The sequence below is a fragment of the Panthera onca genome, chromosome Y (assembly GCF_046562875.1).
Source record: "Panthera onca isolate mPanOnc1 chromosome Y, mPanOnc1 haplotype 2, whole genome shotgun sequence".
NCBI lineage: Eukaryota > Metazoa > Chordata > Mammalia > Carnivora > Felidae > Panthera > Panthera onca.
This window is the reverse complement of record NC_138358.1, coordinates 16338301-16365273: the sequence shown is the minus strand read 5'-3', so window position 1 is coordinate 16365273 and position 26973 is coordinate 16338301. Positions and strand designations below refer to the sequence as shown.

General features: G+C 51.5%; 1 protein-coding gene across 1 annotated transcript in view; it reads right to left on the bottom strand.

Annotated features, from left to right (window-relative positions):
- LOC145715043 (coiled-coil domain-containing protein 71L-like) overlaps positions 1 to 26550 on the bottom strand; it is an 84538-nt gene extending 57988 nt beyond the window's left edge. Inside the window, exon 1 of the mRNA XM_081794626.1 lies at positions 26536 to 26550. Within this exon, the coding sequence (XP_081650752.1) occupies positions 26536 to 26550 (15 nt within the window). The remainder of the gene's footprint in view (positions 1 to 26535) is intronic.
- Positions 26551 to 26973: the final 423 nt, after the last annotated feature.

Below are 26973 nucleotides of genomic sequence, written 5' to 3'. Positions count from 1 at the left end.
TTCCTTGAAATTTCTGTGGCATGAATGACCAAGGCCGAGGAATGTTCCAGAATAGAAGGTAAATAAACAGATGTGACCACAGAATACAGTTAGTGACCTTGGAATGCATTCTGTGCAGGAACAAAGTTTAATACGGACATTTTTGGGACAGTTGATGACATTGGAATATGACCCATGGTTTAGATTACGGTGTTGTACTGGTGTTCAATTTCCTGAGGCTGGTCACTGACTTGTGAATATGTGAGAGGATGGTTTTGTCCTCAGGGTGTAGACCCTGAGCACAACCGACAAAGGGGCATGGTATGTGCAACCGACTTGGAAATGATTTAGAAATACAGTAAAACCTTGGATTGTGAGTAATCTGCTCCGCGAGTGTTCCACGAGACGAGCAAACATTTCTAATAAACTTTAACTTGATGAAGGAGCGATGTCTTGTAGTATGAGTCGTACGTGATGCCAAACGTCATGTGGTCACAATTGAGCCAGTGGTTCTTGAAATTTGCTTTGATACATGAGTGTTTTGGATTACAAGCATGTTTCTGGAATGAGATATGCTCAAAAACCAAGGTTTTACTTTATGTACGAGTGCGCGCACATATGTATGTACATATGTAAAACCTGGCCAAGCGAAGTATTAGTGAAACGGGCTAAAAGGTATATGGGGGTTCCTTTACTATTCTCACAGTCTTTTGTAGCTTCGACAGTGATTGCAAGATAAAAGGTAAAGGAAGTTAGTGACCAGTTAGTGAGGCCCGGGAACACACACACACAGTGTCCACTGCATCCCATGGGAGACCAGATCCTCCACCCCTCCTGCCCAGTCTGCTCCCCCACCCCAACCTGGCAGAGCCCTTAGATTGTCCACGAAGCTCAGTCTCCAACACCCGCCTTGAGCTCCACCCCCTTGGGACTCATGCTTGGAACCATGCACAGGCTTTTGTTTCTCTTCATTCACATGGCCTTGTTTTCCGCTAGCTGTGCCAACGCTGACCCTTGGTGCACCCCCAGGGTCCCCAGACAGATCAGGAGTGTCCCGCCCTACCATCTTGTAAGCCATATTTTCCAAGCCGTATTGTCCAGATCTGGTCTGTCCAGCCCTATGGCATGATGTGTGGCACATACTTCATTTTCTGGGTCGAATGAGCAGGCCAGGCAGGGGGAGGGTGGTGTGCTCCCAGACCCTTGGGAAGATGGTCTGAGGGAGGAGAGGGACACCTCACTGCTGCTTTCATTGGGGGGGGAGGTGGGTAGGCGTGGGCCAGGTGTTCACCCAGGGATTGTGGTGCTGCCGGCAGGCCCGTGTCAGAAATGACAGGAGGTAGAACTATACCGGAGCAAAGTGTCCTGTCCGTTGTGACCACATCATGCTGGAAACTTTCTTTCTTTCTTTCTTTCTTCGTGTCCCTTTGAGGCTGCGGTCAGGAAGGAGCTGGGTCCCATTGGAAGCTGGGTTTGTGTGGGGTGGGGAGTCCACAGTCCCCAGGAAGGGGGAAGGAGGGGAAAGGGGAAGGTAGGGAAGGGGGAAGGGGGTGCTTTTGTGTGGCCACAGGAGGTCTATAGGAGTTGAAAGGCAGCTAGAGACACAGAAAATAAAAGCATAATGAAGACTCTTAGGGATCCATAAACAAGCTGATGGGGCCCGCCCCTTGGGGTCGTCTTCAAGGCCCGCCAGTGGGGAGCTTCTCGGGCTTCAGGGAAGGTATTTGTGGGGAAGGTCTGGTAGGCGCTGCACTTAAGTGGATTGATGTAAAAGTATCTCAAGAGCACTAGGGGAGGGTGAGCAGGGTATGACCACTCTATACTAGGGTTTTGTATTTGTACTGTTCCTTTCGATCTGTGAAGTCAGGTCTTTTGTTCATGTGGGGAAAGGCTTTGTTTTGGCAGGGGGGGGCAACTCGGGGTCCTCTCCTTGCAGGGGGGGTCACAGCCTCTTCCATCTCATTCACTGGCTTTGGGCAAATCAATAATGAGCCCACCCACTGTCTATAGAATCAAATCAATCCTGTGAGTGTGTCTGGGTGGCCCACACTCCCTTTTCTGGCCCCAGTGGACTCGGGCCAATCCTAATCCTCGATCTGTTCTGCAAATATTGTTGAGCTGCTTTTTAAGAGCCAGGCATGGGGCACCTGGGTGGCTTGGTCTGTTCAGCATCCGACTTCAGCTCAGGTCATGATCTCACAGCCTGTGAGTTTGAGCCCCGCGTCTGGCTCTGTGCTGACCGCTCAGAGCCTGGAGCCTGTTTCGGATTCTGTCTCCCTCTCTCTCTGCCCCTCCCCTGTTCATGCTCTGTCTCTCTCTGTCTCAAAAATAAATAAACATTTAAAAAAATTAAAAAAAAAGAGCCAGGCAGTTAGGCTGGAGCTACAAATAAAACGGCAGCCCACGGGGGCCCCTGTTCCAGGTTCGAGATGACAGGAGACCAGTAAGCAGAATCCTGAGATCCATGCAGCAGGATTCATGCTGTAAAAATAAAGAAGCCTAGGGCTGGAGAGAGGAGCTCTAGATTAGGTCAGAAACATCTTCCTGGAAGGTCATGGGGTGAGCAGAGCCCAGAAGGAAGTAGGGACAAGCCCTGTGTCCTGCGAGCTCCCGTCAGAAGGCAGGGCTACAGGCATGGTTGTGAGGCATCTCTGGGGAGGAGTGGAGGGCCGTGGGGGGACGGGGCAGGAGTGGCAGGGACAGGCCTGCATGTTGGAGGCAGCAGGAAGAGCACCGCCTGGCAACACAGGCAGGGGCTTGGCTGTAGCCACACTGATGTGAGAAGCGGGTTTTGGGGCTAGGAGAGTGATATGTAGCACAGTCATCCAGGGGGTCAGATTAACTCCCACCGACTTCAGCTTCTGTGTTACCCCTCCTGAGGGAGCTGTGGCCCGAGTGTCTGTGCCCCGCATCTGTGCTTCTGATTGGATGCTGAATGAGGACCAGCAAGAAATAACACTTAAAGAGGCCATGCTTCTCAAGCAGAGGTGATTCTGCCCCCCGCCTGACAGTCAACAATGTCTGGGGACATTTGTGGTTGTCACCACTGTGTGTGTGCGCACACGTGCCTGCACGTGTGTGTATGGGTACATGCGTGTGCACGTGTGTGCACTCCTGGCATCTACTGGGTACAGGCCAAGGATGTTTCAAACATCCCTCAGTCCCAGGTCAGATGCTCCAAACAGGCTCTTCTGGCCCCAGATGACCCCATTGCTGACTCTAGACCCCAGCTAAACATGGCATGTTCTTTGCTTCATTTAATCTTTATAGGAATCCTATTAAGAATGCGGTTCCCTTTTTATATTTGGGGAAAGTGACATTGGGGATGGTGAGCCATTTCCCAAGTGACAGTGCTGGTTAGTTGTGGAGCTGGGATTGGAACCTGGGATCTGACCCTGCAGGTTGTCTTTTAGTCGATGAAGGACGTTGTGCGGGGACCAGGCAGGTAAGGGGCACTCAGCACGTGCCTGGAGAGCGAAGAAACCTCTTTCTTTTGACTTGAAAGTTCTCTGGGTGTTGCTGCCAGTTTGCTTTTGCCCCAGACATTCCCTGGTCACCCCCTTGATTTGTTCACTCCCTCGGAAATCATCCAGATCATTCACACCACTGCCCAGCACTCATCGGACACTGGCAAGTGGGGAGTTAACGATGTCTTGATGTTGGAGTCAAGGAGACCTAGATTGGGCAGCCAAGTCTTACAATCTGTACATGGGAATGAGGGGTTATATTACCAGTGCCGCCCGCCCTGAGTCTTGGGTTTGTAAAGTGTGCTGACGAGTGCCCGTCAGCCTCAGGTCACTTTCTTAGGAGGCCCCGACACCTTAGGGAGGTTCCTGGACCCACTACACGGCAAGGGAGGGGGCCTGATTACCCACCACGGTGAGAGGAGGGGGGGGCATCTGATTCAATTGCTGTTCCTGTGGATCCACTGTGACGGATGTCTGTGGTGGGCCCGTGTGCACGCTTGCCCTGGGGACTTCCTCAGTGCCTTGACGGCGATCCCAGGGGACGCCTCAGCAGGGGCAATGAAGGACCCAAATGTGAGATCCATGAGCATGGTTCCTAATCACACTCCCTCCCTGCCCCTCCCGCCGGCTGCCCCAGGGGCTCCTGTTCATATCATCCCCTCAGCTGTGATTCCTTGGGCCTACAGGTTCTGAACCAGCCTGAGCCAGAGCAGTGGGTAGGTGGGCTCTGAATGGCATCAATTTACGAGAGACCTGCTTCTTTTATTTATTTTTTTTTTAAGTTTACTTATTTGGGGGGAGGGAGAGAGAGAGAGAGAGAGAGAGAGAGAGAGAGAGAGAGAGAGAGAGAGGGGCAGAGAGAGAGAGAGTCCCAAGCAGACTCCGAGCTGTGAGCAGAGCACCTGACTTGGGGCTCGAAACATGAGATGACGACTTAAGCAGAAATCAAGAGTCACTGGCTTAATGGACTTGAGCCACCCAGATGCCCCAGGAGCCCTGCGTCTCAGTGTCTCTCACCCACTTCCCTAACCCTCGGGGCCATTGGTGGATGGGCTGATGGGGACGGTGGGGACAAGACAGCATTCATTAGGAGTATACAGATGGCTCATGGGGACCCCTGCTAGTTTTTCAAGTTCAGCTTTCTCACTGAGCTGGGCAGGCCCTTCTCCAGGCATGGGAGCTATTCATTTAAATGAATCCTACAAGGCCTGCCCTCCGTGAGCATTTGGTCTGTTAAAAGAGCCCCATGTACAATAAGTACATCAGTGCAGGGCCCCCTGGCTCCTGTCACTGCCCTGTTCACCTGACCGCCTTCCAGGGCTACTCTTGGCTGCTCCCGTCCCCTCTCTTGCCCTCAGCTGAATATTACTGGTAGGTCTGACCTCCAGGCGCCTGGCCTCCAGAGCCCTTTCTGCACCCACCACCCATCCTTTTCCCTGGGGCCTCCATGCCCTGCCCTCTGGGTAGAGGCCTCTGGATGTGCTCCTCAGCCTGGATGTGAGCTGGCTGTGGGTGGGCCCTTCTGTGCTGCAGGCCTGGGGCTGTGTGCTGAGGGGCAGAGGAAGGCCTGGTGTGGTGTGCGGGGCAAGTGCAGGGTGTGGAGGGAAACCACGGGTCTGTGTACAGCAGCCTTTCCTGCAGAAGGCACTGATCCCGGGTATCTGGGCATTGGCCTCACCCACATCAGAGGCTCAGGGGCAAGACCTTGTTGCCATGAGTCTGCAGTGCACGTGGGCAGGTTACAGTGTCAAGAGCCAAGTGTGGACCCCAAGGCTCATTGTTGGGATTTTCAGCCACTCAACATACACTCGTCCTCCTGCCTAAGGGGAGAAAACCTCCCCAACTCAGGATCCTTCTGGAAACCACCAGGGCCTTGGACAAGAGGATAATGAAGATTTTCTGCAGCGACAAAAATGAAACCTGGAACTAATGTGTTTTTACCACGTCCAGTGTCGTCTCCCCGACCCACAATCGCGTTGCCCCAGGTCATCCTGCCTCCTGCCCCCACCTGCTGCTTTGACTTGGAGGATAAATGAGCTGGGGTGTCCCTGAGAGCTGGCCTGCTGGGCACGTGGAGTCGGGGGCGCTTGGGGCGGGTGTGGTGCAGAGCCACATTTTAATAAGTGTTTGATAGTTGCTACCTGCACAGTGACTAATTGTGTGCACCCATCCAGAGGGCAGACCCCATGCGTGGTGCTCCATTAACAAATTAGTCTTCAGTCCTGAAGGCAGGACTCCATGCTCTTGCTGTGATTCTGGAAGCTCAGTGGGGCACAGCCTCACCTTCGGAGTGACAGCTTCCTTGTGCCACCAGCAGGCTGTGTGGAAGGTTTTACCTCTCACCCTTCCCATGGCTGGGTCAGAAGGGCCACCCTGGAAGGGGTGTCGACCTCTGTGCCCTCCTTATCCCCCTCATCTGCTTCAGCCCTTGCCCTCATCCCTGCTGAACAGCCCCCGCCACAGCCACCTCTTTGTCACGTGGAGGTCTCTGTAGTCAAACACCATTTCCTTAAATAGGGCAACTTGATTCCAACAGATTCTGTCCCTGGAGCGGGAAGGCCAGGACCCGCTAAGCCAGAGTGGCAGGTGCGTTATGTGATGTGGGGTCAAAGGGCACCCTCCAGTGATGCTGAAATCATCCCTTTTCCTTGCTCAGTATCCCTGGGAGACCCACTTGCTTCTTTCCTACATGCCCAAGCACAGCCCAGGGGAAAAATAAAACCTCTTTCTTGCCATTGCCAAGAATTCTTATTGCCAAGAAAGTCCATGCATTCATTGTAAACTGCTGTTTTTGTAGAGGACAAAAATCAGGGTTATGCCTAGACAGCAGCCTCCTATGAAAAATATACCAGGAAAGATGTGAGGGTTTGGTAAAAGGAATCACACACACAGGATCACAGGAAAGGTTTAACAACTAGATTTTTTCTGACAAAGACTGGCTACTTTCCCTCCCTCCCTCCCTCCTTCTCCACCCCAACTAGTTCCCTGTTATCTTTAAGAAACATCTCCTTTCCTTCCCCATCTTGCTCATGGTTCTTGGTTGCAAACAACAGACCCCGCTCTAGCTCGTGGCTCGTTTCAATGTGGACAGAGCCCGTTGAAGGAATCTGGTGAGCTCACAGAATCCCCTGGGACAGTCTGAGACTTGCGATCACAGGTCATGCACACAGGAGCCCACCCAGGCCTGGCGATGCCACCTCCCCCAGCTACTGTGGGCCATGCTACTGCCATGGATTGGGCCCAGGTCACACGTCCTGCAGGTAGGACAGATGCTGCCCCGCAAATCCAACGTGAGGTGAGGACCCAAGACCGGGGCTGAGGAGCAGGGCAGAGCCATGGACTGAGAAGGGGCTCAGGCAGCCACTGGTCTGTCTCATGGTCATCAGTGGAGACCTGCAGTGTGCCACAGGATGGGAGCACCGGGGGCAGGGGTAGGCGTGGGCTCGTGGGAAAGATGGGCCAAACCAGGGGAACAGAAACATCACAGTAATTTTGCTGGAAGGGAAAAAAATGGAGGTAGTGATGGGCCTTCCCCAGACGGGGTCCAGGGCACTTCCCTGCGGTGGTTCCCGCTAAGCTCACCTGTGGCCGCTCCTGCCATCTGGCCACAGCCAAGTGTGCCGGCTCTGATATCCGCATTGCCAGGATCAAGGCCCGTGTGCCTGGCTCAAGCTCATGGCTGTCCTTGGATAAAGTTGGTACGTACATGGGGTGGTTTGGGGTCAGGGGGAAGCATTTGCGCCCTGGAATCCCCGAAGCAGCTTAACTTGGATAAACTGACCTCTCTTACCCTTGGCTTTCTTGTCAGGAGGTAGGATTGATGAAGGTGCCTGTCCCATTGGGTTGGAGGTAATGCTTGTCAGGTGTGGAGGACACAGTCTAGCTCACAGCAAGTGCTCAGTTAATGCTTGGCTGTTAGGCTGGCATCACCTTGCTCATTAGCAATCAACTGATGAATCAATCACTAAACCATAAAGCCAGACTGTTCCTTAGTGCTTAGCCAGTGTATAGGCACAGGGGAGAATAGCGTTTGGGATTTTCTTTTAAGAATCTCTGTTCTACCATATTTTCATACCTCAGTGTTCTTCCTTGACTACATTATCTACTAGTTGTTGGGTATTTATTCTAGGCACCTTCCCGAGAATGCCATACTTAATCCTTAGTGTGTGTGTGTGTGTGTGTGTGTGTGTGTGTGTGTGTGTGTGTGTGTAAATCAAGTGTCATAGACTTTAAGTATGTTGCCGAGTGTTGTAGCTTCTGTGAGGAATAGCTGGGATTTGAACCCAAATCTGGCTGACCTCCAGTTCTGTCTCATGACCAGTGCCAGGTTGCAGAGCAGCGCTGAGGTGCGGGGGCTGGAGGCCTGGGCTCCGTGTCCATCTCCGTGTCCATCTCCGCGTGAGCCAGGGTCCTCACACACACAGCAGGTGTGTCCCGAGGAGGGCCCAGCAGCATCCATTTTTGCCGTCAGACAAAGAATGTGCCTGGTGTTTCCCCCAGAACCTTCTTGGGAAATTGTGCCTAAAGGAGGCAGTTCCTTGTAAATTCAGCCGCCACCGAAAGCAGAGAGGACTCGGTTTTCCAGAATGGCAGAACCAGCCGCCGATCCATTTTTATTTCCTTCTTGTTCATTTTGCATTTTCTTCTATCCCCATAATGCTTTCTCCCCCATGTGTTAAGATTTTCATTTGACTGTCTATTTAACATACCGATGCTTCTCGCAGAAACTGCCATCCATTGTTCCTTGGAGTGGGGATTCATTAGTCTTTGCCGGAGAGGGTCTGTGGATTCGGTGCCTCCTTTGTAGGTTTGAGATTAATTCCTGCTGTGGTCATGTTCATTGGGATAATTTCATCAAGATTTTCTTTCTGTTGCTTTTATTACTTGCTTTCTTGGTTACTTTATTAAATTCTAAAATGTCTTATTAAAACCACTTCTTTTCTCATGACATAAGTATAACTTTTAAACTTGGCTTGAAAAAATTTGCAAACCAGGTGCTTCCTGCCCCTTCCCCCTGCCCCCTGGGGTGGGACAGGGCCTGCTGGGGACATGGGTCAGGGAAGGCTCTCACCTGTTCGCTCTAAACGTTTGTGCATGGTTTTCACTATTGATACTCATCACAGACTATTTCACTGAATTGCTTTAAGCAGTGAATAAAGACTTCTGGACGTGGTAATGTTAATTTTTAAATTGTCTTATAAATTTATGTTAAAAGCAGTCAGCAGATAGAGAAATGTAACAAGTCTTTTGTGAAATACACTTCAAGGACTCCACCTTTAAAAAATTGACAGATGGCAATCCCTCCAGTGAGAATAATGTGGCTATCAAAGTTGCACAGAATTCAGGAACATGCGTTAATGGAGATTTTTAAGGCCACTTGGCCTAACTGCAGTTTACAGCCCAAGTGACAATCTGTCTGGATTCTGTTGGAGTATCCAAAGGTGCAGAGATAGATAAGCTGCATTCACACTGTGGAGCGAGACTTAATGCCAGCAAATGACTTCCATGTCGGCCATCACCGGAAACCATCTGGAAGGACAATTTATGAAAACCCGGCCTTTTGTGACTTACATGGTGCCTGGTCTTTTGAAAAAGGACTGTCAGGGCAGGACTTATTTGGTGCCCACCATGAGTTAGTTTCTCACCTGGACAGGTGTCTGCCTCTTGCAGGTGGGCAGGTAAGTTGGCTTGCTGGCCTTGGGAGGCAGGGCACCTATGGGTGGAAGCCAGTGGGTGTGGAGAGTGAAGCCTGGTGGTGGAGGAACCTTCCTGTGTTCACAGGCTTCCCCACCCCCCCTTCTCCAGGGCCCTGTGCCTCTCCTGGTCCCAAATAGGAGTGCTTTCTTGAAGCTACAATAGTCAGAACACCCCCATGTCCTCTGCCTCGTCCCCACCCCCGGATCCCCCACTCATATGTCACATGTGTTTCTTAGACACGGATCTAAAATTAATGCTCTCGAGCTCAGTTCCTCAGGGAAAAGTGGGATAATCAGCAAATGTCAAAATGTTTTCTCCAAATTTCTAAATGAATGGAAAATAAAACAACGTAATTCCCCCTCCCTCAGGAATTACCTGGCCACCGTTTTGCCACAGATTTGACAAGGCTATCTTCTGTTCCCCTGAGTGAATCCAGTTGGGAATATTTTATGCTGCAGATCTCTGAGCTCTGAGGAGAGACACTGCCCCTTTGGAAACAGGGGGTCCTGAGTGCAAGGGTTCTAGCGCAGTGTCCTCGGGTTCCAGGCAGCTTTCTGAGCCATGAAGTCTGGGAGGCACCTGGCCACACACCCAGAAATGGGCTCCTTCTGTGGGTAGTGCCGGTTAACCTCCAGAATCTAGTGTAACTGGAAATCTTTATTGGAATTACCCAAGACATTACATGCTCACTGTATTAGCTATGCCCTAGAGCACTCTTGACTGCGTCTCATGGGGTTGGAGTGCTTCATCAGTTGGAACTCAAGCCTCCCGATCTTAATTAGAGATGTGCCAAAGTACCTGAATTTAATGGAGAAGGTTGGAAGACAGATCTCTCTCCACCCCTCTTGCATTGAATGACTTCATTACTGAGTACCATCCACAGTCATGCAGAAATTAAATATGCTCTGCAGAGAAGCCCAGAGGTTGACGTGCAACCGCTTCTGCGCGGCACGTTCTGTGTGCAGCTCTGCGCTCTTTGCAAAACGGGGAGAGCCGAGATGTCAGCATTTTGCCCTGCTGTCCCCTGCCCATGCTCCGCCCAGCAGCCTGTCCTCGGACACCCGCGAGGGGCTGATGCCCCTGATACCCTGAGGTGCGGTGAATGCATTATTCATGCACTCGCTCCCATCTGCAGATAATTCAATATTCTGCTCTCAACAATCTTTTCCAGTGTTATCTGTATTCGTCCTCTCGTTTTGTAAAGAAGGCTGCTAAGTAATTGTTAAATATCTCTCCTGCTCCCTGAATAAATTGGAGATACAGAAAAATAATAGGGGTATGATTGCACCGTGTTCATTGAGTTGCGTCTGCCCTGAGTCAGTGGTGCGGTCACGGCAGATGGAAGTGCGGCCTTGTAGGGACTGCAGAGAAGGGCCCAAGTCACAGCTCTTTCTCCCCCTGGAAGATTTCCTCCGACATCTGTCCCTCTTAACTCAAACACGGCACCCTGTCCTGGTGACACCAGCTCTTAACAGCGGTGGCTTCCTTTCCACCAAAAACCAGGTGGTGGTCCTGGTCCATTCACGTGGAAACTCTGCCAGCCTCATTCTCTTATGTAAGCTAAACATTTCCATCAGAGGCAGGAACAGTGTAACTATTACACTCGTCTGCTTTGCAAAGCCAATTCACAGGTTCAGATTTCCCCAGTCCAAGCAAGGGCTTGTGAGCACATAAATACAGCTGGAGGGAACTGTTTGTGTAACACTTGCTTGGAAGGAATAAATAGCACTGGGTTCCGCCAAGAAAGGTAAAGAGCTCTCAGGCTTCCACAGAGGAGAGAGGAGCCAGGAAAATGGTGACTCTTTCCTGGAAAATTCACTGGAAAAGAAGGAGTCCCTTTCACTTTGACACTGAAAGAAAACATTCAGGGAGAGTGGCCGATGCTGGGGTGCTGGGCTTGACCGCTGTTCCTCCGGAAGCCAGGTGCAGGCTAAACTTGAGGGCTGGGCAGGTGGCTGAGCACGGGGCTCCCAGGGGGCAAGAAGCTGGTGCTTCCAGAGCTCAGAGCCGCTGGTCCGGGTGTGTGGGTGGGGTGGGTGGCCCAGGGCCAGGTGGCGGGTCAAGGGTGTCAGCTCATGGGGAGTCCTGACCACCTGCTCCTCTGGGCCCCTCTCCGGTCAAGGTGAGGTGCTGGGCTAGTGCTTGCCATCAGCCCTGGGTGGCCGCAGGTAAGTTTAGGACACCACACTTCTCATCCTGAGAGCTCCGTGTGAGGCCACTCGGCCACAGGTATTTATAAGCACGAGTGTCTCTCAGGTAAGTACCTGTGGAAGTCAGCTATACCTTGGTTCTGGTTTTGAGGTCACATGCAGTGGGCTGTATGCAGACGATCCTGCCCTTCCCCTTGTTGGCACAGCACCGTGCTTCTCTCTGTCTGTGGTTGGACATCAGTCTCTTCCCAACCTTTCCTTCTCTAGGTCTCTGACTTAGTGTCTTCTGACATGTCACATCCTTCTCTCCTTTCCTTGCGGCCAGCAGACTTCATTTGCATCCCAATGTTCAGAGTCACCGCTCACTCCCTTGACATCTTTTTGTTTTAGAGCGTGTCACATCAGCGTGGACGCAAGCCTCCCGCAGCCTCCAGAGATCTTTGACAGTGCTGTAGATGCCTCAACCCACCTGATGTGGGGAATCTGCTCCCTGCTGAGTTAATTTCCTCCCCAGCCTCCGAGAGCCTTCAAGTAAGTATGGTCTCAGCTCTTCATTCACCCTGTCCCAGACTCTCTCGCTGGGGCCGACAAACACATAGCACTGGTTTAGACAAGTGGTTCTCGACCAGGGGGCTGTGCCCTCCCCACGGGACACCTGGGGATGTCTGCAGGCATCTAGGGGGTGGAGGCCAGGGAGGCTGCTGACCATCCCACGGTGCACAGCCCCCATCACAGAGAATCATTCAGGCTAGAAGTCTGTCGTGCCTAGGCAGAGGAACCTTAGGTCGTAACACAGCGGTGGTCAGGGTTTGCCTTCTCCTGGCAATATGACGTCGGCCAGAAAACAAACCCCTAAAGCTCTTACCTTGAGTGCTTCCACAGGGATTAAAGGAAGTCATGTTCATAAAGTGTCTGGCAAAGTTATTCCTGGCACGTGGAAACACGCAAGTCCCGGGTGCTGTTGCTGATTTTCCTGGGCTTCGTAAAACCCAAGCCCCACACCCTAACCTCTCCCGAGGGCTGGCCAAAAGCCCTTGCTTGGCTCCTTGCGCTACCCTGCTTCACACCAGGACTGTACTGTGCCCCCGGTCGGGGCCCCGGGAGTCCGGCCCGCACTGCCATCATCTGCACCAGCGCTCTGCTGTTTGGGCCCTTCCCTGAGTGTGTGCCTCTGTCTCTCGTCCCCAGGGATGTGGCCATGTTCCTCAGGACCTCCCTCACCCAGGCCAGCCTCTCTACCGAGGTTAGTACAGGGGAGGTGGAGGGCTGGTGTGGGAAGGGGTTTAGCGTGCAGAGCCAGAGGCCACCTGCTGATCCCTCTCCTGAATGCCCACTAAGCCTGACCCGGGCACTGGGACGGGGCCTGACCTTCTCACATCCGTGTTCGAGGGTCTCGGGAACAGGATGTAGGGGTGTGCGAGGAGCACGAGGGTCCCTCTTCCCTTCTTCTGAGTCTTCCCCAAGGCAGAGGCTTCTCACCTGGTGGAAAGACACATCAGGGCAATTTCAGGGGCACTTTTTAAATGATATTAATGACCCTCGAATGTCTAATGTTGCCCCATACTTGGAAATGAAATCAGGGGCAGAAAAGCTGTTTCTGTTACCTGGTACTTAGAGTGAGAGTCAAAGGCCATACACTTGCAGGAAGTCCTTTCCTTTGTGCTGAGGGCTTCCATTTGGCCCAGCAGGTGGGCCTCAGATGCCTCTGCCCCTGCCCTCTGACTGTCCTCAGGACCCTCTTGCTCTGGTGCATTCCAGCAGCTCCTCGGTCTCCGCTCACCTGTCACCTCCTGTCACAGGCTTACCTGAGCATCTTATAGAAAGGCGCCTGTTTTCAATCACCCTGGTTCTGGTTAGGACATTGTTGCCATCTTCAAATACCTTGTTGATCTGTCCACTCGTATTCTCTGCGAGCTCTGCCATGGAGGCAGGTCTGTGTATCCTGTTCATTCATCGGTGTAGCCAAAGGACATAGCTGAGTCTCTGGCACCCAGTAGGCGCTCAGGAACTATTTAGTGAGTGCCTGGCATGAGTGGATGGGAGGTTCTCCTTCTGCCCATGGAGAAGGAGGGAACGGGGAAAGGCAGCGAGATGTGGCATCGTCATGCCTTCCTGAGGGTTCCCCTTGATGCAGACTTGGACCAGGGCAGCATGGTGACACCTTCCATGTCAATGGTATTCTTCTTGGATTCTACAGACCAGTGGTCTCTGTAGCCACGACTCTGAAGGCCACAAATAATAAAAATGTGGTTGGGTCCGTGGAGCCATTCCCTGCTCAGTATGTGTGGACATTATTCCCCGGCCCTGGGCTGAGCACCTGCTGTGCAAGGCCCTGGACCACGGTCACAAGGAGCAGACCTGGTGGGCTGTCAGGAGGAGAACGAAGTTGGAAAAATGGCGGCCACGCGTGACAGTCTGTGGGAAGTGGTAAGGGACACAGAACATGGCCGCAAGCATGGGGCTCTGTTTGCATCGGACCCAAGCTCCTCCGTGGGATCATTTATTAGGTGGGTAGCTAGAAAGATCCCTGTCATTCGTAGTGCAAGATGAGTCCCAGCAACCTACCTGTAGGGATCTCAGCTTTGATAAGGATGTCCACATTCGTTGTTCATTTTCTGCCTCCTGACGCCTCAGCCTATGAGCTGCCCCAGGACCCTGCCCCACGGATTTCCCTGCCCTGCACTTCCTTGCTCTTTAGCTGACCTTTAGTGCTATTCAGATCCCTGCACCTGTGCTGTGTCCTGGTTGCCGGTGCCCACCTGCCCTGTCATGGTTGTATGAGCCACAACCTGCTCTCCTGCTCTCCGTTGGCCTGGATGGGGCATTTATAGAAGATAGTTTGTCCATGTGGGATTGTAAATAGGCTCATAACGTGCCTTCCCTGGGTGACCCCTCGGTATCTGCACCCTGTTCTTGAGGCTCGTGTGTTAATGGCATTAGCAGGGTTTGAAGTCCAGAGCCAAGAGGTGACGTGTGGAGCAGGCTACAGAAAACGCTGCAGACTTTGGGCTTTCACAGCCCTGGTTTGAATCCTGGACCACCATTCACCAGCTCCGTGGCCGGGCCAATCATTTCCCTTCATTGGGCAAGTGTTTCCACCTGTAAGATGCAGATAATACCAGTATTGCACACAGCTCTTAGAATGCAAGCCACATGGCTGAGGCTGGGTCTTGCCTGCCCAGCATTGCTTCCATCGCTGCTAGTAGGGCCCTCTCGTTCCTGTGTAGAGTGCATTTCATCGGGATCAATCTCCCCATCTCCCTTTGGGGACAGGCACCTTGGCCAACCAAGCTCAGGATGCTCACATGACCTAGACTACCAAACCAGCTTGGCAAACACACACACACACACACACACACACACACACACACGCACACGGGCACACACATACACACACACACACACACACACACACACGTGCACACACATACAAACACACACACAGCCAGGACTAATCAGTCAGCTCAGGGAGGCAAGCATACGTGACCAGGTGTGACCAGATCAGCAAAGGGTAACTCAGATGACCCAGACTAGACAATCAGCTCAGGGAAAAACATACATGACCAGGGACACTCACTTCAGCTCCAGGATGCACACCTGACCGGGTGGTCCTATCTCCCCGTGAGTGATCAGTCACTCTCCATCCCAGGAGGGAGGCTATACCCTTGGGCAATTCTTAGAGCACATAGCCTTCCATGAGCAGGAATCTGGGAGATTTCTGGGTGTATGTGAAGTTTATTTCCATTTCACCCATGCTAGTGGGAGAGTTCCTGTAACTGACCACTGACAACAGGTGCCCAGTGCCTGGCACAGAGCAGATGTTGGGTGTTTCAAGACGGGAGTCGCCCCCAGGCTCTGGGGAGACAAACCAGTAGTTTCCTGCTCCCCTGCCGGACAAGCAGCAGCTGGCTGTGGATGGGCGCAAGGGTCCTTCACGTCCGTCGAGAAGACCACCACCTTCTGAGACGTCCGGAGGAAACAAAAGGTGCCTATTGCTAGCCCTCAGTGCTCAGCCTGTTAACTGAAGGAAAATGCATTTCTTTAGTGCTGCTCTGAGAGAGCTTTCTTTCTGATTGGTAATTCCCTAGCACCCAATAGATGCTAATGAAAACGCACTCTCATTGCCAATTCCTCGTGTAATTCATTCCTTTTCAGCAACAGAAAGGAGGGTGTTTTATCCATGGATTGCAGGCAAAGAGAGGCTTTGCCTCTGTAGCAAAGAGACTTCACTACTCATATGTGTGTGACTGTGACTACATCTTGATGTAACTTGAGTCAGCGTTTTAGGGTCGGAGTGTATCGAGTCCCCCCACGAGCGTTGGTGTTGGGGGCAGGAGCCATCTTTCTGACGAGCTAAACAAAAGTCAAGCTAGTTAAGCCCCTTGTTGAGTAAGTGACCATCCGTAATCTCTCAGAATTTCAGGAACCTAAGTAGATGGAGTAGGCACACACAGGCTTCCGTGGTCGTGCTTCCTGGAGCTTGCCAGTCGAACATCCCATAGCTGACGGTCCCAAGACATGAGCCCTTCCTACATAATGACGCCCTTCCAGACTAAGGCACCATCTGTCATTACCTCATCACTCAGCGGTGTCTTATTTATTCCAGCATGGCTCTGCAGAGCCCATGAGATAACATGTTCTTCTGCCCCCAGAGAGCGCTGCCTCCACCTGGTGAAAATGGACTGTTTCCAATCAAATAGCTCCCAAATCAGTTATCCCCAGAGCGATGAAAACGCTTGGAGGTCACTGTAGACGGAGCCGAAGGAAGCAAATCCGATGCGTCTCTCCTCGGTTCATCAGCTCTGCGTGTTTGCATCCTCACAGACTCCTTGCTGGAAGATAGCCTCCAATCTTTTCCAGGCAGCCACTGCTTGTGATTTCCCTGAAGTCTCATGACTGCTGATGAAAGACGTCAGAGACTGGCCAGCCAAGAGCACCTCTCCTAGGTCATAGTGGGGAGCACATTGGAGCTCCACTCGTAGGTACAGGCAAGAGCCTGGGAGCCTGGCCACGACTGGGCTGGCCTGACCCATGGGTCTTGTCTTTAGTCTAAACCTTCTGTGGCCACTCAATGCTGAGTGTGTCTCCTGTTACTCCTAGTTGTCTCGGTGTGTGAATGGAAGTCTCAGGCATTTATCCTGGCTGAGTGTTGTGTCAGGGACAGATTAAGCACGTCCTGGGCGGCGTGTCTTAGGAAGAGCAGTGGAGGTGCTTGGGTGTCGTGGACCGTGTGCTGAGGAACACAGAGGCCCCGCTCAGACGGGCTGGGGTCTTGTCTGCCTCTGTTTCTCACTAGGAGTGACTTGGGTGTCTCAGTACATTCAGTGTGCTCTAACCAAATGCCACAGGATGAGTTACAGATAAGAAGCAGACACTTTGAAAGGTTGTGTAATTTGTGAGGTCCGAGATCGTAGCACCAGCGTGTTTGGTGTTTGATGAGCACCTGCTTCCTGGTTCCTAGAGGGCTGTCTTCTTGCTGTGTCTCACATGGTGGAGGGTGTCAGACACCTCTCTGGGGTCTCTTTTATGATGGCACTGGGCCCATTTTGAGGGCCCCATCCCCCTGACCTAACCACCTCCTGGAGTCCCCACCTCCTAACACAGTCACCTTACGCATTAGCATTTCTGTGTATGCATTTGTGGGAGTCATTTGGGGGGACAAAAACATTCAGCCCGCAGCACCTGGGAAAGTTGCTGACTCCCTGTCTCTGTTTCTCATCTGTGAATGAAGTGACGATACTGTCTAACTCTTGGACTTGCTGTGAGAGCCGGGAATGTAACACATGTAAGCTGTGCAGTGAGTGCATGGCACACAGTCAGAAATGCCAAGCTTTATTTTTCATAGCTCATGGACTGAAATATGGAATTGCAATCTTGACAGAAGAGGAAAAAAAACATTAATGTATTAAGAAGCTTACCATGTTGGGGGCCTGGGTGGCTCAGGTATTTAAGCGTCCGATTTCAGCACAGGTCATGATCCCGCAGTCTGTGGGTTCGAGCCCTGCGTTGGGCTCTGTGCTGACGGCTGAGCCTGGAGCCTGCTTGGATTCTGTCTCCCTCTCTCTCTGCCCCTCCCCTGCTCTCATTCTGTCTCTTTCTCTCTCTCTCAAAAAATGAATAAATGTTAAAAATAAAAAAAAGAACCTTACCATTGATGATAGACACTAAAAATGAATGTTCATTATACCTCCAATGAGGAGGCACACCTGTGGAAAATTACCACTTAGTGCATCCAGATCTCGCGAGGCCCCCAACTCGTTAGGAATAGTCCATTTACATAAATTGGGGTCCTCTTCATACGTGGGTGCTTGCCCTAGGGAGACAGTAATGCTGAGAAATTATTAATCTACCCCAACCCAACTTCATTCGTGGGCAGAGTCAAGAGGGTGAAGAGTGAGTGAATGTTGTAGACGTTTGCAGTCTTGGTGATCTGCTCATAAACACAGTGGTTTATTAGAATCTAGGATGCTGGATTTGATAACAGCTGCGGTAGGGAACCTCCTCTCAGAGAGGTTCCAGAATGCCCCTTGGGGCTGGTAATGATGTGCAGAACCAGTCTGTCTCCCTGGAGGGAAAAGGCTGGTGCACAGTGAAGTTTGGAAACAAAAACAAACTCAAACACACCTTCCTCAAGACCCGAGATTCTAGCTGCGTGCGATGCGAGGCATTGCAGAGGGCCAGCCGGTCTTGGGGGAAACTTGTCCAATGCTCACTTCTGCTTGGTGGCAGGGACTCTGCAGAGATTCACTGATGTGCTACTCCAATTGCAAAGCCGTGGCTCATGGCCCACGATCACAGGGCTGCTGGGTTCACATAGCTGCAAGGCAGTTCCAAAGGGTGGAGAATTCCAGAATGTGGGAGAATTGGTGATGGAGGTGGGTGAATATGTGAGTGACTGACATTTACCATTGAAGAGATCTGACGTATGCTCGAAGTTGGCTTTGGAAGGGGCCGGAGATCAAGGTATTGCTTGCCCATTTCCTGGTGATTTTATTTGTCACAGAAGAAAGGAAATACAGTCATCACTTGGGAATTGTGAATGAGGTTGGGGCCCTCTGTTTAGGAATGGGAGCACACTGTGGGACAGGATGTTGGGAAGGAAAGTGGCTCTATTTCTCCCAACACAGTGCCTTTCCTCAAGCCAAGGAGTCTCCCCTGGTTTTCTGAATAGATAAGAATGGTTTGTAATTCACATATTGTCAAGGGCTTCTGGAATGCTTGAGGATGGTTGGAAAACGATTTCAGTTGACACAGCATGGCTTTGCCCAAATTGCACATGCCATATTCCTTAGCCAGTTCCTTTCTTTATACAGAGGTTAACTTCCCAACTGGCAGGTAGGGATTATCACAGTCCGAATGTAGGTGGTTTCTGTATAATATTTGCCTCTGGGTTCCCCTGTGAAAACAGCTAAAAATAGGGTCTTCTAGAGAGAGAGAAGTCATCAGCTGGGAAAGCTAAGGGCTGGAGGTGACCTCAAAACCTAGGGAGATAAGCTTTGCTGTGGGCTGAGGCAGCTGGGAACCTGCGAGGAGTTTCCAAGAAGTTAATTCTACAGAGGTCTTCAGTTATCTACACTGCTATTTCTCTAACTTCCACCGGAAGAAATGTTTTCTTGCTAAAAAGTCACCAGCATTTGCAAATATCGACTGTTTTTTTCCCAGCCCTTCCTGCACGTGTGTCCGCCACGCACCCTGGGAGGTAAAGAGGACAGGTTTTATTGCCCTGGGAAGATCAAGAAGGAAGGCGTGATGTGGCTGTCTGGTTGAGCCAGAACTCAAACCTGCCTCTCCTATCTGTCAAATGCCTGAAACCTTCTTCCTCTCGTGTATAATCGATTTCTGTTTTCCACGTGCTATGGAAATACTACACTGTGTCTTCCATCGTCCTTGTTGGCGAATCTTCCAAAGTCTAAATTTAGGAAAAAAAGGTAAATTGAGAGAGATGTTCCACTTACCCGAAAGATTTTCTCCCTTTCTCGAAAGAATTTGTGCTTTCTTTACATTGAAAAAAATGTTGCACATTGTCCTTCGATTTGCAAAAAAACGTGGCATAGCTTTTCAGAGCACGTCCGTTTGGTAGAGTGAGACACAAGAGAACAGAACTCATGCCTCTCAGGGAATTCCTGAATGTGCCCTCAGCCTTTTAACCACTCCAGGGTGCCTGTGTGGGTTTAAGGGTCGGTCTGTGTGATTGGCGGCCCGCGCCCCCCACGGCAGGTGCAGGCACACACCATCCCACACGACACACCCGCGTGCATCCCCAGTTGCCTCACTGGTGAACTCTAATGTGGTCTCTCAGCTCTCGTCCTGGGTTTCAGCAGCTCTCTGAGAAAACCAGACAGACAGGTGTGCTCCTGGCAGTCTGGGCATAAATGAACTCTCCACGTTTAGCTGAAGGGTTCTCTTGCTGCCCAACACCCGTTACTTCCTGCCAGTCTCTCTACAAACATGCGCTGGTGTACCTCCGTACACACACATGCACACAGGCTTGCTTCAGGTAAACAAACAAACACCAAGCCTTCCTCCTAATTGCCTGAGCCAATCCGAGAGCCTTATGGAGAATCGTTGTGTCAATAATCATCCCTGCCACATCAATATTCATCCTCTCGCTTCTCTCTGGATGGTTTCCGTAACCGAGAGTCTACCTTTGTTAAATCTGGAGTAGTCGTTTCCGGCTGGCGGTGATTTTGCCCCTCCCCTGAAGACACCTGGCGATGTTTGGAGACATTTTTGCTTGTCTCAACGTTGGGGGCTCGCTACCGGCAATGTAGTAGGGAGACCCGAAGGATGCTGCTTAACATGCTACGGTGCAAAGAACAGCCCCACAGCAGAGAGCTGTCTACCCCAAATGTCAGGAGTGCCAGGGAAGAGGAATCCTGGGTCATAGGGGGGAACGCAGCATAAACGTGAGATAACAGTTCATCCTAATGAGGGACCCTGGCCCAGAATTTGTGGCTCGCTAGCACTGGGAACTTTCCTTGGAAAACTGGAAGAGGGGAAACCCGTCACACGCACAGTGATACACAGGCATTTTAGACACAGCAATGGCAGTGGCAGGCACGGAAACTTCCCCTTTTAATTAAAGAGTACAGCCAGTGAGCATGGCACCACGATTTCTCAGTTACAGTCCCCTCCAAGTGGCTCATTCCCTGCGCAGTCAGACCAGCAGAGGGTACCCATCTGATGGCGTCCTGACAGTGGTTGAGGGACAGGCAAGCATTCCGTTGGTCTTTCTGAAACACTTTCCCTTCTGTTATAAAGAGGTTGCGTTGTTGAAAAGAGACCCTTGCTGTTTGTGGTGCTATTAATAATTCTCCCCTGGTGACATCACCCATGTGGCCAGAGAAACAGAGTTTCCGACTGCATCACCACAGAGCTCCTGCTGGATCGGGAGGAGGGATGGAGATGGTGAGGTGGGGAGGCTGGAAGTGTCTGCCTGGGCAGTGAAGAGGGGACTGGTTTCATTGCTCATCAGGAAGCGTTGGAACAGGAGAGAGACTGAGCATCTCTGGAAGCAGAAGCCACCTATGGCTTGCAAAAGTGTGACATACAATTCTCCATGGAACAGGCAAGCTATATTTAGCTTGGTTTTGGAAAGGGTAGGAAAGGATGTATTTAAATAAAAGTTTGGACAGCTTGTATACCAAAACCCATCACCCTCCAGGTACACATATCCCTACAAGCTGAGGGAAGGAAGCCTTCATCCAATGGCTCCCTTAAATGGTGGCGTCTGTTTCTGTTTGGATCTCGGAAACCCCGAACACAGCTGTTTTCGTTAACACAGATTTTAATGGGAGATATTTGTCCCCAGCACTCAGTCGTTTCCACTTGCCTGAGACCACCATTTAAAACAACAAGTATAATAGCATCTTTGATCTTTGTAGTGAAAAATTAATTAGGAGGTTTAAGAGCAAACTCTTTGGGGGTTACTGTACAATAGCATGTTTACAGAATTAAGTCTGGGCTTTTTCTTCTGGCTAAGTGTTTCCATCAATTCTCTGTCTATTAAATGTAATTATGTATGATGCTTCCTCAACATTGTGATGTCGCATTTAAAAAGCAAGCTGGGAAAAAGTCTATAATTTTAAGTGTGGGATGAAGGTAACTATGGAAATTCAAATACAGGCACCTGTGACTGGGTGGTGGGGGAGTCACGGCCAAGAATCAAACAGCAGAGTTTCAATCACGGAGACCATTCGGAACACCTTTGTCCCTGTTGGTCTCACCTTCCTGCTTCTGCTAGGATGCTTCCTTGGGGAACACCAGCACAGGCTAGATGTGTGCTGCAGAAGGACAAGAATGAACGGAAAGAAGGAATGTTCTCGCTCACGTCCTTGGCATGTATTTTCGCACTTACTGTTTTTTAATGAGAGCTTTTCGTCGATTAAACGCTTGCTTTTGAAATTGGCCCTTTAAATGCATGTGCTTCCAGAATAACCTTCATTTTCTCAGTTTGGTAACAGCACTTTTAGACACTTTGGAAGCAGACTCTGTAGTCCATTCTTTTTCAGAGCGTAGCTCTTGAACAGGTAGCATTTGCTGGGAGGGTTTTAACGTGTTGCTGTGCAGGTACTCAGGCTTCAGGATGAGGAAGTCCAAAGAGTTCCTCCCCCTCCTGTTCATTAACAGATTCTGTGGCAGTGGCCCGGCATGTTGGGTCACACCTGCTTAATCACCTCTATTAAAAATGGAAGGAATGGTGTCATATCTCGGGATTGTATGGAATAACTAAAAAATAGTGCTTCTTGGAGAGGAATGCCAGGGTCTGGTCCTGTGGCCGACCCCCTTCTACAAGCCCGGGGTGTGCTTGGGAGCAGTTAGTTCACATCTCACTAGAACAGAGACTTAAGAAGCTTTCAGTGGTGGGGCTCCCCAGTGGTTGGCAAAATAAAGCCTAGACCAGAGTGACCTCTGAACACTCCCATGCTCCTGGCAGACATAAGAGGCACAGGAAGTCACTTGCTGGGAGAGCCCGCCAAGATGGCCCTCTTCTCCTTGTGTCAAGGCACCTTTGGCCCAGCGATGCCCTCCATTTTCAGACGGAGGGGGAATGCCCTGCAGGTAGTTCCTGGACTTGGGGACACCAGACATGCGTCTGTTGGACGCACCCTGACTCGGTGGTGCTGACAGAGCTCACCTTGGAAATACAGCCCTTCCGCAGGCCTTCTCTGAAGAATGCAACTCTTCCCTGTGATTTTTCTTCAGCAGTTGTATTTTTGGAGCGTGTTTCTTGATGGGAGACGTGCTGGGATCCATAAGGAAGGATGTTGATGTTCTGGTGTCGCTCCTGGTCATTGGAGTGGCTGCGGGGACACACATCAGTAGGTACGGTTGGGCTTACCATGATGTCCCCCGCCTCCGTCCTGCCTGGTTTCCCTCTTACCGAGAGGAGGGACTGTCTCTCTTCCTTCTCCAGACTTCTCAAGCTCTCCCTGGTGACTGCTGAGGCGGCAGATCCCTTTGGGGGGGATTCTAAGAGGGGAAAATAGACTATTTCTCTTGCTGGGGGCCGCCTGGGTGGCTCAGTCAGTTAAGTGCCCCACTCTTGATTACAGCTCAGGTCATGATCCTGGAGTTGTGGGATCCAGCCCCGTGTTGGGTTCTGCATTGAGAGCAGAGCCTGCTTCGGATTCTCTCTCTCTCTCTCTCTGCCCCTCCCCAGCTCGTGTTCTTTCTGTCTCTCAAAAGAAAAATTAAAAAAAAAAAGAAAGGAAAGAAACACAGATTTTTGGGCATCATCTCCCATAGGGCTGGAGTAGGACCAGGAATCTGAACTGGGGACATTTGGATGTCGCCATCACACTGAGGCCTGGAGAGGTTTTCCAGGGGTGCGATTCAATCCAGCATCAAGGGGAGGTGTGGGTGATGGGGCTCCACGAGGAAGGTAGAGCGAAGGGGCTGGGTCTCTACATGCGTGTGAGGAATCAGCTGTACCCAGGCAGGTCCAGTCCCCACCCTCAGCCTCAGGGATGTCATCTCAAGGCCCCTGGAAGGTTCTAGCCAGCAGGAGCATCCTCATTTTATGGGGACTTTGGCCACTCGACAGTCCAGCAGTGTGATTTATGACGGGGTCTTTAGGACCCATCATATCAGTTCTGATCTGGGGTAGGAGACTAAAGGTCAGCCAAGTGGGCAGGACGCGGTCAAGCCCCAGTTAAGATTCTGGAAAACAAAGGCTTGGGTGAGCTTCCCGGATGAGCCATGCTCTGCAGTGCTGTCGCGCACGGAAGCCAGGAGGAAGTAATACCGTCCAGGACTCCACGGGGGTGGCTGGAGGTTTTTGGCACTGGAAATTCATACGTGGACCCTCCCAGACTTTGCCTCTGTCCTGTGGTCGGCTCTTACTTGTATCCTTGTACTCATGATAAACCTGTAATCGTAAATACAGTGTTTCCTGCATTCTGAGAGGTGTTCTAGTGAATTATCAAACCTGAGGGAATCTTGGGGACCCCAGGATTTGCAGCCAGGGGGTTAGACGTGATGGTGGCCATGGGGACCCCGAGTGTGTGGCTGGCATCTGAAGTCTTGGGCCTACTTGGCAGTCTGGAGGGCTGTGCCCTCTCCTGGAGCATGGCCAATCCTTCTGCAATGTGCTTCAGCCTGGACAAGCATGAGAAACACAAGGTGGAGAGAAAGAAACAAGTTCCATACAATGATATACAGCGTGACAACATTGATGCCAGTTTTAGAAAGAATAAAGCGATGCCGGTGTGCCTAGGTGGCTCAGTCGGTTAAGCGTCCGACTTCAGCTCAGGTCATGATCTCACGGTCCGTGAGTTCAGGCCCCGCATCGGGCTCTGTGCTGACCCCTCAGAGCCTGGAGCCTGTTTCGGATTCTGTGTCTCCCTCTCTCTCTGACCCTCCCCCGTTCATGTTCTGTCTCTCTGTCTGAAAAAGAAATAACTGTTAAAAAAAATAAAAAAATAAAATAAAGCAATGCCATAGGTTGTTTACTAACATATATACACACGCACATATAACCCATATTTTCATGCGTGTGAAGTGCATAGGTAAATGTATATGGTTTATGTATAAATATGTATACTTACTCATTTCTATGTATATGCAAAGCATTATAGTTTGGAACTGGAGAGATACACACCAGTTTCTTAACCAACCTGCTTCCAGGGTCAGGATGAGAAAGCCAAAATGACAAACTGAGAACATTTTTTAATTACCGATGATGATTTTGGGACGTTCATATTATTATTCTGTATGTTTCCCTGTATTTGAAATTAATGCACACAAATCTGGATTGGAGACAAGGGAGGCAGTGGGGCTTTGAGGATGCTGGGAAGAGACCTAGGGGGCTGAGTGGTCGCAGCTCTGGTGGCAGGACCACCCGGAGAGCAGCATGGGCTGTCGAGCAAGGACATGCAGATGCTTTGTGATGCTTCTCCCATGATGGCTGTTCCACGGACGACCACACCAGGAGGGATTCTGCAGCCTGAGTGGCTGGATGTTCAGGAGCTGCCCAATGCTGGACTCCCCTCCCCACACCCCCCCACCCCACCCACCCGGATGCCTGGGTGATGGTCACCAAGGAGGGAACAGCTGGGGGCTCTTGGTTCAGCTTCAGCACAGTGTCTGGGAGTGGCCCTAACAGAGTGGCCATTGGGCTTTCCTGCCTTCGCTTGCTGCCCCCTGCAACTGAGGGTACATGTGGGTGTGCAGACTTGCCTGGCCTCAGCTCAGGACATCCACGAGGCCCTCTCTCTGGGGCGGGCCAGCCCCGGTCGCCACAATTCCAGCCTGGCCTCCTCGGTGGCTATTGTTTCTTGCCTGTGCCTAAACATGCTCAACGGTGGCACAAGTCAATAAAAACCCCACCTGGCCCTCACAGCACAGAAAACTGCGTCTGCCTTGAAAATTCGTTTGTGCTGAGCCAAGCACACGCTTCTAAATCACAAGGGACAGAAGAGTCAAGGTGACATGGCAGGAACAAAAAATCAGCCACAGGAAGCACAGGCGCCGTGGGGCCATATTTCACCCTTCGTGGGGAGGACAGCGAAGGCACGTTTCCTGGTTTGTTCAGGTGATGAGAGGACATGAGGAGGCACGTGTGAGGACGTTAAATGGGGTGTGCATTTTACCCAGAATATATTATTGTGGGCGCATTGCATTTAACGTCTGTTTGACCTAACTGGGGACCCAGTCAGACTATCAGCTTCACTGTATCAGAACCACAGGCATTAAAAAAAAAATAAAATTTAATGTTTATTTATTTTTGAGAGAGAGAAGGAGAGAGAGAGAGAGAGAGAGAGAGAGAGAGAGAGAGAGAGGGAGAGGGAGGGAGGGGGGAGGGTGGGAGGGAGGGGGAGACAGAGAGAGAGACAGAGAGAGAGAGAGAGAGAGAGAGGAGAGGCAGAGAGAGAGAGAGAGAGAGAGAGAGAGAGAGAGAGAGAGAGAGGAGAGGCAGAGAGAGAGGGAGACACAGAAACAAAGGCAGGCTCCAGGCTCTGAGCTGTCAGCACAGAGCCCGACGCGGGGCTCGAACCCACAAACTGTGAGATCATGACCTGAGCCAAAGTCCAGTGCTTAACCGATTGAGCCACCCAAGCGCCCCAGAACCACAGGCATTTTGAGCTCCAGCCACCCTAGTAAGCTGCCTGGGACAGTGTCAGGTCAGCTGTGCCCAACTCAGGGTCCTGGGCACCTTCCTGTGAGAAAGAATTCCAAGCAGGATACCAGGTGGAAAAAGCCTGGATTTTCACAATAGACATGAACTTGATGTATAGGTGTCTTGTTCTGTTCTGGTGTGGGGCAGGGGTAGGACACACTCCTTGTCTTTCTTACCCTCTTTTTCTGAGCATCTGTGCTTCTGAGCTCAGCGTTGGGGAAGCAGGGCTGGTCAAGACACGGGTCCTGCTCTCCAGGGTCCGCATGTGGCGGTGGGGAGACAGAGGCAGGTCAGCGAACAGACAGGCACTTTCAGGTGCTGAGGGAATGGGGGAAGTCACAGGGCGGGGGTGTGGGGTGAGACATGGGGTCCCCATGAGGGGCCTCATTGAGAAGGAAGGAGGGGTAGGAGAACTGACAGAGGCAGAAGGAGAAGGAGAGGGAGGGGGCAAAAGGAGGGAAAGAGGAGGAGGGAAGAGGAGGGATAGAGGGAGAGAGGAAAAGGAAGCATGCATGGCTGCCACTGTGTGATGGGCTTTGGCGGCCGCTCGCCCACCTTCCTGGGCGCTGGCTGCTTGACTGCCCTCGGTCTTCCTCAAGCCCGCCGTGTCCCCACCTCTCACCACCTCTGTCGCCATTGTGCTATCTCTGACTTCTGGCATCTGTGTCCCCCAGCCTGGCCCCTGCTTCTGGCCCGGATATGACAGTTCTATCTTTTATCCAGTCCTTGAATCTTAATATGTTTCAGCAGCTTGGGGCCTGGGTTCCCCTGCTGGTCTCGTCCTCACCTCGTTGCTGGCAGCACCTGGTGCCCCTGTCCCGGTGGCTTGCGGTAACCTGCGCCGTCCTCCAGGGGCTGGCTTCTCTGCCACAGCCCTGGCCTCCGGGTCCCTAGACATTACACATTTTGGTGGAGGCAGTAAAATTTCTTAGCACCTGGAATCGGCAGGCAGCCTCCTGTCCTTGTGTTACCTGAAGTCATCCGCCGCCTGCAGTTACGGTAAACCGCGTGCACGTGGGGGTGAAAGGCTCGTGTGGTGATAGATGTGGCCCCTGGTTCC